The following is a 13,017-nucleotide window of genomic DNA, read 5'->3' on the forward strand; positions in this document are numbered from 1 at the left end:
ACTAATAGATTTTAACACTATAACTATAGACACCTTTCATATAAATGAATGATATATCATAAAACATAGCAGCAGGAATATTTGTTGAATTGTTTGTACACACACAGAGTAGCAACACAAGCCTTTTTTTGGATATAAAAATGTTAAATACATGTTTTTAAGTAAATAGTTAACCAAATAATTATCAATATTGCTTGCCTTGCAAATCAGCATTCGGGTTCTAAGTCACTGAGAGTGATCACTTCAACTCAATTCCTTATCAGCCCTATTGGGACTAGCTTGACCCCACCTTGACCCCTGTAGTCTAACTGGCTCATTAACCATGCTGTGCCTCTCACGACAAATGGCAAAAGCTGCACAGCACACACACATACACACGTGCACATGATCCAGCTAGGCATCTAGCCCAAGCAGCCCTCTAATGCACAGCCCTCCCCTCTCTCCCCAGCTCCTAAACTGCCTGACACCTGAGGAGAACACAGGATGTCAGCATGGCCTGTACTTTCAGGACGGAGAGAGGCGGGTGGACTACATCCTCACCTACCACATCAAAAAGCCCAGCAGCTCGCGCTCCAACCGACAGTCCTCCCGCTTCACTGACAACGCCTTTACACGGAGCCTCCGCCGTGGGACAGCCAGGCTGGGACGAGCGCCACCCCCTCAGCCCAGAGGTGACCCGGAGGTGGCCTCCCAAGACCACAGCATGGACTACCACGTGGACGACAAGCGCCTCCACCGGGAGGAGTTTGAGGGCAACCTGAGGGATATGGGCATTGAGCTGGAGAAGGATGAGGATGTGAGTTGCTTCTCTACGGCTTCTCTGTTCTGTTCTTTTTGACCAAACACACGATATTATCAGCAATGTCCAGGTCTAGCGTTAGCTATGAGTTAGCTTAGGGCAGAGAGGGGAGTGTATTCCACACAACACAACACCGCTGCACCTCTACAGTCTTTGTTTTCCAGCTGGCTGGTGGATCAGGGGTATTTTTGTCTTTGGGCTTAGGTCAGCCAGTTTGCCTTGAGCCCCCACCATGTAACAGTATACAAAAGATACATTGTACTTTGGTACAGCACCAGCTGAAACCGGCCTATAGAGGGCTAGCAGGACTTGCAGCAGTAACCAGGGTAACTGGGGTAACCCGGGGTAACCTTTTAACCTGCCTGGCTACTGTCATTGGTTTGTTTGTTTGTTGGATTTACAGTGCCTTGCAATAGTTTTCAACCCCCTTGACGTTTTTCATATTTTGTTGCATTACAACCTGTGATTAAAATATATTTTTATTTGGATTTCATGTAATTGACATACACAAAATAGTCCAAATTGGTGAAGTGAAATAAAAAAAAAAAAACTTGTTTCAATTTTTTAATTTTTTATCAATCAATGGAAAAGTGGTGTGTGCATATGTATTCACCCCCTTTGCTATGAAGCCCCTAAATAAGATCTAATAGGAAAAATGCCAACGGGGTGAGTACTTTCGCAAGCCACTGTAATTTGGTCCAATTTGGGTCCTGAGGAAAAACCATTTGTGAACCATTGGTTTAGACTCTAGAGACGACCCTTCAAAGTAGGAGGATACATATGCAAATAAAAACGGACTGGTCCTTGGTTACAATAATCAAATCAGATTGTGATGTCATGATCTAGGCCAAAATCTCCATCCCACCTGAACAGGCTGGGAATTCCAGGATTTTTTTTCAAACAGCTCTTACACAAAATGGGCATTATCCAAATGTTCACAGTTTTAGTGTCATTTTGACCTCATAGTGTGAAAATATCATAAAAAAAATGTAAAATCTCGTTTTTAACTGCACTGCCCCTTTAAACATTACATAATTAGTATCAGTGTTATGCTTTATTTTTCTTGTTCAAAGCCAATGCATTTTGAATTCAAAATCACTGATCAGGATCAAAAGAAAATATATTTTTTAAGTATGGCAGCCGTTGAATCAACTTGTTGGATTAGATGTCATGAGAGTGAATGAATAAAGGAAACCCCTGTGTAGTTCTAGTAGTAGTCTTGTGGTGCGTTGACCGACAGTAACCTGTCATGGACAGGACCTGAGGATGTCATGAGGGTGAAGTCCAGTAATATGAGACTAAGTCGGTCCAAGTGCTGAGGATGGCAAGATGACAGCTGCCATGGTAGATCTCTTTACCAAGTCAGGGACAGACAGGGCAGGGCTCTGTGGAAGGATCACACCATGCACAGACACACACAAACACACATCCACACACAAGCACAATCATACACACAGCGCCAGGCAACTAATGTGTGGCAATGCCAGCTGGAAGATCACTCAGAATACCTTGACTGTACTCTTTAAGAGCAGTACAAACTCTGAGAAAGAGAGATATAAATTACGTCATATGTCTAGTATTTTTGTGGACTTTTGTTACAAGGCAGTGCGAGATTTGGTTCTGGGTGCCATTCACTCACTGTGTTATAAATCATCTTGGTATAATTTTCCATTTTGTCCCGAAATTGCATTCAAGCCATCATTCTATTACCAAAGTGTTTCCCATGTGGTTATCGTGTCAGACTGTTCACCGTGGAGGAAGACATACAGAATAATCTCTGTCTTATGATCTTAGCGGAGAGAGTGGAGTAATGTTTAGGTATTTTATCATTTCCTCTCATCGTCTGTCCATTGTGGAGTTAGTTGATTAAAATAGGCGCCCTAAGTATTATAGATCATTAAAGTGCTGTTGACTATACTAATCTGTCTATAGAGGACATTTAAGTGGGAGTAATTCACATCTGTATCTAATAGAGGGAGGGACACTGGGACGGGACTGAAGTGGGAAGGAAGGAAGCAGAGGTGGTGATGGGATGTGGATGAGTGTCAATGTTTGGGATTCAAACAGTGATGTGATTAATACAAAATTCTGCTAGGAAACCCATATGAACTAACCTTGACCCTCTATGTTTCTAGAACATTCTAGTTGTCTCTGATTCTCAAACCAGAATGCAATGTGATGTCTGACAGTGCGAGACTACATTCTAGTTGTCTCTGATTCTCAAACCAGAATGCAATGTGATGTCTGACAGTGCGAGACTACATTCTAGTTGTCTCTGATTCTCAAACCAGAATGCAATGTGATGTCTGACAGTGCGAGACTACATTCTAGTTGTCTCTGATTCTCAAACCAGAATGCAATGTGATGTCTGACAGTGCGAGACTACATTCTAGTTGTCTCTGATTCTCAAACCAGAATGCAATGTGATGTCTGACAGTGCGAGACTACATTCTAGTTGTCTCTGATTCTCAAACCAGAATGCAATGTGATGTCTGACAGTGCGAGACTACATTCTAGTTGTCTCTGATTCTCAAACCAGAATGCAATGTGATGTCTGACAGTGCGAGACTACATTCTAGTTGTCTCTGATTCTCAAACCAGAATGCAATGTGATGTCTGACAGTGCGAGACTACATTCTAGTTGTCTCTGATTCTCAAACCAGAATGCAATGTGATGTCTGACAGTGCGAGACTACATTCTAGTTGACTGGATGTCTTTTAGATCTGCACGCCTAAATTCAATACTTGTTGCAGCATCACTTGTTATTAAGGTTCGTTGGGCCAAAGAAAACTAGTATAAATGAAGTAGGACCTGCACACACGGTTGCTCCACCGCGTACCTTTAGTTAGGCTAGTTACACAACCACATTTTGATCCAAGACTGCCTCTATCAAAACCTCTAACTGAGGGCTCTGTGTGTTTTACAATGTGATGGTGGGAACAGGATACATGATACAGTCTCACAAATGAGCTGCTGCATTCCTAAATCACTTCTGATTAAATGCTGCTCTGAGTACTCAAACTGATTCAGCCTATAGATAGCGCTGACACCACCGCGTCCTGAGTCGTTGAAAATGTCACTCCTAATGTTTCAGACATGGTGACATTTGTCGCTTGACATACAGTACACAGCACAGAGGCATGTCAAGTCCAAGGTACTTTTATAAGATGTTATGCAAAGACTGATGATCTGTATCAACAACAAACATGATGCTGGCTGATAGATGATAGAAAGTGACAAAGGCTGTTAAGACAGTCGGTTGTTCAAGGGATTGAGATGAAAGTTAGAGACTGTGTTTTGTTTAAGATTCTGCGTCCCTTGTTACTAATGATGCTTGTCTTAGCTCTATTGAAGACAATACAAACTGAGATAGCCTGTAACAGGTGGTTGTTTAGAATTTGAGATCAAGTTAGAGGCCATCCCCTGCTAGCCATGCTTGTCTTCTCACAGGAGGAGCTGCAGATTGGAACAGATGCTCTGTGCTGTACCATGTCAGTGGGTGAATGAGCATCTCAGTAACCACTGATTCCATGTAAATGATATCATGGGGGTCATATCTGGGTAACTGGGTGACAGCAGCATCAAAGCCTTCACAGTGAATCCCTCCTGTGTTGATGTTGTTCAACATACAGTACTGTGGAATACTATTTGTGTCGGTACTAGTTTGAACTTTTTTGTCATTGTCCTGGGTTCAAATGCTTACGTTATCATTGTAATGATGATGACGTGTTTCTATAGAAGGGTAGCTGATTCTTCTCATGATTTCCCATGGTGTCTCTTTGTCTCTGTGCCATACAGTAAGTAGCCTTCAGTTCCCAGACATTGTTTTGATTGAACTGACTATAGAAGAGGGATTTGTTTGGAGACCGTTGTTTAACCAACTGTCATCCAGATGAATGTATTGCTTTCCTTAAAGACAAGAGATAAACACATGCATTTCTTTCATTCTTTTAGTTTGTTGCCTTTATACATACCTCTAATGTTGATGCTGTCATGTCATATACTGTTGTTGGTCTAGCATAAAAAGGGACATTATAGCCAAAGGGTTGGGCATTCAGTACTTGCCAACCAAACCTTAAACTTCCATTTTATTGTTAAAAAAATGAAGTTTATTTCATGAAATGAATTGTTTTTTTGTTTATTTCAGACTAAAACTCCAGGTGTGGGCTTTGTGAAGATTCATGCTCCATGGCATGTGCTCTGTCGAGAGGCAGAGTTTATGAAGCTCAAGATGCCCACGAAAAAAGTAAGTTAACTGTTGAATGATATGTAACGGTTACAAGCTTCTCCAATGAGCTTTGAGAGGGAGGTGAGAACCAGAGGAAACAAGGACAAAGGAAGCAAGGACAGAGGAAGCAAGGACAGAGGAAACAAGGACAGAGGAAGCAAGGACAGAGGAAACAAGGACAGAGGAATCAAGGTTTTGACAGCTAGTGACGTTTTCAGACACAGACACGTTTTCAGACACAGACACGTTTTCAGCCATTCTCATTCTCTCTGACCTGTTTGTGCCCTGGTTAACCTCCTGGGCACAAACATGTATATCTATAACACGTATGGAATCATGTAGTAGACCTGAATGTATATCTATATATTGTAGGTACACTATATATACAAAAGGTTTTGGACACCCCTTCAAATGAGTGGATTCAAATCAAATCAAATCAAAGTTTATTTGTCACGTGCGCCGAATACAACAGGTGTAGGTAGACCTTACAGTGAAATGCTTATTTACAGGCTCAAACCAATAGTGCAAAAAAAGGTATTAGGTGAACAATAGGTAAGTAAAGAAATCAAAACAACAGTAAAATAACAGTGAAAAATAACAGTAGCGAGGCTATAAAAGTAGTGAGGCTACATACAGGCATCGATTAGTCAGGCTGATTGAGGTAGTATGTACATGTAGATATGGTTAAAGTGACTATGCATATATGATGAACAGAGAGTAGCAGTAGAGTAAAAGAGGGGTTGGCGGGTTGTGGGTGGCGGGATACAATGCAGATAGCCTGGTTAGCCAATGTGCGGAAGCACTGGTTGGTCGGGCCAATTGAGGTAGTATTTACATATGTACATGAATGTATAGTTAACGTGACTGCGCATATATGATGAACAGAGAATAGCAGCAGCGTAAAAGAGGGGGGAGGCACACAATGAAAATAGTCCAGGTAGCCATTTGATTACCTGTTCAGGAGTCTTATGGATTGGGGGTAAAAACTGTTGAGAAGCCTTCCGGTACCGCTTGCCATGCGGTAGTAGAGAGAACAGCCTATGACTGGGGTGGCTGTGGTCTTTGACAATTTGTAGGGCCTTCCTCTGACACCGCCTGGTGTAGAGATCCTGGATGGCAGGCAGCTTAGCCATAGTGATGTACTGGGTCTTACGCACTACCCTCTGTAGTGCATTACGGAGGCCAAGAAATTGCCGTACCAGGCAGTGATGCAACCGGTCAGGATGATATTGTAGTTCTATAAACTGAAGGTATATCTAGATATTGTAGTTCTATAAACTGAAGGTATATCTAGATATTGTAGTTCTATAAACTGAAGGTATATCTAGATATTGTAGTTCTATAAACTGAAGGTATATCTAGATATTGTAGTTCTATAAACTGAAGGTATATCTAGATATTGTAGTTCTATAAATTGAAGGTATATCTTTATATTGTAGTTCTATAAACTGAAGGTATATCTTTATATTGTAGTTCTATAAACTGAAGGTATATCTAGATATTGTAGTTCTATAAACTGAAGGTATATCTAGATATTGTAGTTCTATAAACTGAAGGTATATCTTTATATTGTAGTTATATAAACTGAAGATATATCTAGATATTGTAGTTCTATAAACTGAAGGTATATCTAGATATTGTAGTTCTATAAACTGAAGGTATATCTAGATATTGTAGTTCTATAAACTGAAGGTATATCTAGATATTGTAGATCTATAAACTGAAGGTATATCTTTATATTGTAGTTATATAAACTGAAAATATATCTAGATATTGTAGTTCTATAAACTGAAGGTATATCTTTATATTGTAGTTCTATAAACTGAAGGTATATCTAGATATTGTAGTTCTATAAACTGAAGGTATATCTAGATATTGTAGTTCTATAAACTGAAGGTATATCTTTATATTGTAGGTATATGAAATGAAGCAGAGTACGGGTGTTGGGGCGAAGATCAACACATTGGTAAACAAAGTGACAGAACCTCTCTATCCCAACGTGGAGGATAACAGGACACACAATGTTAAGCATCTCTCCTACATGTTCTCCAGGGAAAAACAACACTTGTGAGTATATACTTTATGTCTTATGATAATATAGGGTATACAGGACTGCATAGACTGTATAAATGTACCTTAACATATTGACTTCAATTCCTTCTCCAAACCATCTTGGTTTCAAGGACATTTAATGCACTTTTATTGTACAATACCAGTAAAACATTTGGACACACCTACTCATTCAAGGCTTTTTCTTTATTTTTACTATATTCTACATTGTAGAATAATAGTGAAGACATCAAAACTATGAATTAACATATATAGAATCATGTAGTAACCAAAAAAGTGTTAAACAAATCAAAATAGATTTTAGATTTTAGATTCTTCAAAATAGCCACCCTTTGCCTTGATGACAGCTTTGCAAACTCTTGACATTCTCTCAAACAGCTTCACCTGGAATGCTTTTCCAGCAGTGTTGATGGAGTTCCCACATATGCTGAGCACTTGTTGGCTGCTTTTCCTTCACTCTGCGGTCCAAGTCATCCCAAACCATCTCAATTGGGTTGAGGTTGGGTGATTATGGTGGCCAGGTCATCCGATGCAGCACTCCATAACTCTCTTTCTTGGTCAAATAGCGCTTACGGGTGTGTTGGGTCATTGTCCTGTTGATAAACAATTGATAGTCCCACTAAGGGCATCGCTGCATAATGCTGTCGTAGCCATGCTGGTTAAGTGTGCCTTGAATTCTAAATAAATCACAGACAGTATCATCAGCAAAGCACCCCCACACCATCACACCTCCTCCTCCATGCTCACGGTGGCAACCACACATGCAGAGATCATCTGTTCACCTACTCCGCGTCTCACAAAGACACAGCGGTTTGAACCAATAATCTCAAATTTGGACTCATCAGACCAAAGTTCAGATTTCTGCTGGTCTAACGTCCGTTGCTCGTGTTTCTTTGCCCAAGCAAGTCTTTTCTTCTTATTGGTGTCCTTTAGTCGTGGTTTCTTTGTAGCAATACAACCATGAAGGCCTGATTCATGCTGTCTCCTCTGAACAGTTGATGTTGAGATGTGTCTGTTACTTGAACTCTGTGAAGCATTTATTTGGGCTGCAATCTGAGGTGCAGTTAACTCTAATGAACCTATCCTCTACAGCAGAGGTAACTCTGGGTCTTCATTTCCTGTGGTGGTCCTCATGAGAGCCAGTTTCATCATAGTGCTTGATGGTTTTTGCGACTGCACTTGAAGAAACGTTCAAAGTCCTTGACTAACCTTCATGTCTTAAAGTAATGGTGGACTGTCATTTCTCTTTGCTTATTTGAGCTGTTCTTGCCATAATATGAACTTGGTCTTTCACCAAATAGGGCTGTCTTCTGTATACCACACCTACCTTGTCACAACACAACTGATTGGTTCAAACGCATTAAGGAGGAAAGAAATTCCACAAATGAACTTTTAACAAGGCACTCCTGTTAATTGAAATGCATTCCAGGTGACTACCTCATGAAGCTGGTTGAGAGAATGCCAAGAGTGTGCAAAGCTGTCATCAAGGCAAAGGGTGGCTACTTTGAAGAATCTATAAACATTAAATATATTTGGGATTTGTTTAACACTTTTTTGGTTACTACATGATTCCATATGTGTTCTTTCATAGTTTTGATGTCTTCACTATTATTCTATAATGTAGAACGTAGTAAAAAATAAAGAAAAACCCTTGAATGAGTAGGTGTGTCCAAACCTTTGACTGGTATTATAAATGTCTAGTGATATATGATATGGCATGTGATATGGCATGTGGTGGCATATGCCTGTTCCTGTGGCATAAGCCCAAAATAGCTGAAGGCCTATATGTTGTTCTGAAGGATTATATGCATCCCTATATACAGTATGTCTTCCAATCACATATACAAAACTGTTCTCTGAAATTCCATTCCTGCTCCTATCCATCTTAGTTTACAGGAATTCAATGCACATAATCTAATTGACTACTGTAGTGGTGTACGGTATATTATGTGGCATGCCCGTTGACACCCATTGACAACAGAACAGAACAGTAGCTGAAGGTCTGAAGGTCTGATGGCTTGTACAACAACAGACTATCAATAATAACTGTGCAACAGTTTAGGGGATGTTAAACCTTTCCTTGAAAATACAGAGGGCCGAACTTGAACCCGTAATCGTGTGTAAAGTTTCCCTTAAAGACTTACATACCAGCTCACACTGCATGATCGAGCCCAGAAGCAGAAGTCAAATCATCTTGATGTTGTGTTTAATGTTATAAAAGAAAGGGCCTATCAGCTTTGAATCTTACTCAAACAGCACACGAAAGTATCTGTAAGGGCATGAGCTATAAACAGGGTTATTTCTGCCACAGTTCGTTTTGTTCGTTTATTTGGTGTGGAGATTGGATGGCCGTCTATTCTGAGCTATTGCCCTAACACTGGAAGCTATGCTATTCCAACCCTGCTATCTATTAATCTGGTCTGCTGTAACTATGCTTACCATAACAATCCCCCATGGGTTATCTATGACAGGTCTGTAAGACATTTAAGGACCTTTAGGCCCTCTGGTCTCTGGGCGGGTTAGCCTTTTGTCCCAGATCTGTTTGTGCTGCCAATTCCACACCACTTGACAGAGACCATTGGAGATGGCAAGACATCAGGAACTGATCTGGGACCAGGCTTTGTCCGGGCTGCCTAACCACTGACATCCTCTCTATGATGGGTTTCATTACACCTCTGTGTGTTAAGCAGGAAAGTGTTTATTGTATGCTGATGCTTCACTAACAAAGAGTGTCTGTTTATAATGTGGGTAGATGGCTGCAAAAACAACCTGCCCTTATGTATCCAGTTAATTATACCGTCTCTCTCTCTTTCTCTTTCTATCTCTCTCTCTTTCTCTCTCTCTTTCTCTCTCTCTCGCTCTCTTTCTCTCTATCTTTCTCTCTCTCTTTCTCTCTGTCTCTCTCTCTCTCTTTCTCTCTTTCTCTCTCTCTCTCTCTCTCTCTCTCTCTCTCTTTCTCTCTCTCTTTCTCTCTTTCTCTCTCCCTTTCTCTCTCTCTTTCTCTCTCTCTCTCTCTCTCTCTCTCTCTCTCTCTTCCTCTCTCTCTCTCTCCGTGTATCTGTGTGTGTGTGTGTGTTTCTTCATAACAGGTTTGATTTATCAGACAGAGACTCCTTCTTTGATAGTAAAACAAGAGCTTCAATAGTAAGTGTCATTGTGTCGTCCAGATCCTCCAGGACTGTAGACTGGAGTCTGAGACCATTGAGACCATTAATTACAGTAGATCATCTCAGTTTATTCATGAGAACCATATCAGGAATGTGTTTATTGTAGATTTGTGTGTATTAGGTATAGGTGTAATTTGTTAAATATTACTTGTTAGATATTACTGCACTGTCGGAGCTAGAAGCACAAGCATTTCGCTACAGCTGCAATAACATCTGCTAATCACGTGTATGTGACCAATAACATCTGCTAATCACGTGTATGTGATCAATAACATCTGCTAATCACGTGTATGTGACCAATAGAATTTGATTTGATTTGAGGAATGCCCTATTCTGTATGTACGATTGGTTCTTCCCTTCTTATCTTATCAGGTTTTTGAAGTATTGAAACGTACAAAATGCACAAAGGCTAAGTATAGTATGGGTAAGTAAGAGTCTGCTTTGTTTTATATACTCAATGTCTAGGAGGACTTTTCCCTTCTGTGCAGCTCGAGCCTTACGCACTACATGCAGTAGGTGTCCTGCACAAGAATGTGGAACGTTATGCAGAGTGTGTGTTTGATTGTGTCTGTATTTGTGTGTGTATGTGTCTATTTTATAACCTACAGTATATGCCTGTAAAATGTGTGCTTGTTTGTGTGAAATGGTACAGTAACACATGAATAGTCCCTTAGCCTGAACTCAGATTCTCAAATTGGCCATTAGACTTTTAAAAACGGTTCCTCTGGGTTGACACTAGCACTGCTGGTACCAGCCATTAGTTAATGCAGTAACTAAAGACCAGCAGAATTAGTAGGTATTTCATTTGGATTAAACGCGGTACCACTTCCTGGTGTCTCTGTCTCTAGGGTTCACCAGCCTGCTAGGGAGTGGAGTCTACACAGATGCCTATCCACTACATGATGTGAGTACTCATTGCAATCTGCTTAATTGTGTTTACAATAAAATACATCTTTACATCTTTATTTGTATTTTTTGACTTATGGTATTCCCAACCCCCCGTGGACACCACACATACATCTGTTTAATGACATATGAGAGATAGGAGTCAATTCCACTGCTGAGTGCTGACTATATAATAAAGTTAACTGCCAATTTGACTGTATATGATTAGTAGAAGTTTTAATGTACGTCGTTGAGCGCAGTCAAATACGTCATGACGAGTCACATTGAGTAGACACGCTGAAAACGTATCTGGACCAATAACAAGATCTCTGTTTCATTTGTTTTGCAGGGAGATTTGGATGGTGAAAACGTTGAGCCCAATGATAGGAAGGTGAGTGACATGAATAGGGGCATATGGGCATTCCTAAGGAGACCACACTGATGTTAGACCACACTGATATTAACAGACCACACTGATATTAACAGACCACACTGATGTTAGACTACACTGATGTTAACAGACCACACTGATATTAACAGACTACACTGATATTAACAGACTACACTGATATTAACAGACTACACTGATAGTAACAGACCACACTGATATTAACAGACCACACTGATGTTAGACCACACTGATGTTAACAGACCACACTGATGTTAGACCACACTGATATTAACAGACCACACTGATGTTAACAGACCACACTGATGTTAGGCTACACTGATGTTAACAGACCACACTGATATTAACAGACTACACTGATATTAACAGACTACACTGATAGTAACAGACCACACTGATATTAACAGACCACACTGATGTTAACAGACCACACGGATATTAACAGACCACACTGATATTAACAGACCACACTGATATTAACAGACCACACTGATATTAACAGACCACACTGATATTAACAGACTACACTGATATTAACAGACTACACTGATAGTAACAGACCACACTGATATTAACAGACCACACTGATGTTAGACCACACTGATGTTAACAGACCACACTGATGTTAGACCACACTGATATTAACAGACCACACTGATGTTAGACCACACTGATATTAACAGACCACACTGATATTAACAGACCACACTGATATTAACAGACCACACTGATGTTAACAGACCACACTGATATTAACAGACCACACTGATATTAACAGACCACACTGATGTTAGACTACACTGATATTAACAGACCACACTGATATTAACAGACCACACTAATATTAACAGACTACACTGATAGTAACAGACCACACTGATATTAACAGACCACACTGATATTAACAGACCACACTGATAATAACAGACCACACTGATATTAACAGACCACACTGATATTAACAGACCACACTGATGTTAACAGACCACACTGATGTTAGGCTACACTGATGTTAACAGACCACACTGATATTAACAGCCATGTTTCTGGAGATGGTTTAATTGATGCGTGTACAGCTGCTTGGTGTGTGTTTAATGACTGTACAGCTGCTTGGTGTGAGAGCAGGGCAGACCCCTCTCCAAGACGATGGGCTGGGCCCATTTGTTATTTGCAATGCTGTGCATTGGCACAGGGTCCTGTTTGTATTGAGGTCTCTTCAGGCCTCCTCTGCTCTGCCTGCTTGAGAGCTGTTGGTGTGTGTGTGTGCGTGTGTGTGCGTGTGTGCGTGTGTGTGTGTGTGTGTGTGTGTGTGTGTCTCATCTTCACAACAAATTTGTTTCGTTACTTTCTTATAGCTAGCGTAATCCTATTGATAAGATAAATGCAAACATACTATAATTTAGTGAAGATAAGTGTGTCTGTATGACTGGATAAGTGGAAACCTCACTCCATTGAGCC

The 13,017-nt window shown here is 40.5% G+C and overlaps 1 protein-coding gene across 6 annotated transcripts in view; it reads left to right on the forward strand.

The window, feature by feature from the left end:
- LOC110499936 (anoctamin-1) overlaps window positions 1-13,017 on the forward strand; it is a 103,803-nt gene that overhangs the window by 39,166 nt on the left and 51,620 nt on the right. For all 6 annotated transcript variants that reach the window (XM_036959188.1, XM_036959199.1, XM_036959174.1 and 3 more), the window contains 7 exons: window positions 449-796; window positions 4,948-5,046; window positions 6,944-7,095; window positions 10,188-10,242; window positions 10,638-10,689; window positions 11,114-11,169; window positions 11,500-11,541. In XM_036959188.1, the coding sequence (XP_036815083.1) occupies window positions 449-796; window positions 4,948-5,046; window positions 6,944-7,095; window positions 10,188-10,242; window positions 10,638-10,689; window positions 11,114-11,169; window positions 11,500-11,541 (804 nt within the window). The remainder of the gene's footprint in view (window positions 1-448; window positions 797-4,947; window positions 5,047-6,943; window positions 7,096-10,187; window positions 10,243-10,637; window positions 10,690-11,113; window positions 11,170-11,499; window positions 11,542-13,017) is intronic.

The sequence above is a fragment of the Oncorhynchus mykiss genome, chromosome 2 (genome assembly GCF_013265735.2).
Source record: "Oncorhynchus mykiss isolate Arlee chromosome 2, USDA_OmykA_1.1, whole genome shotgun sequence".
In the NCBI taxonomy this organism is placed as follows: Eukaryota; Metazoa; Chordata; class Actinopteri; order Salmoniformes; family Salmonidae; genus Oncorhynchus; species Oncorhynchus mykiss.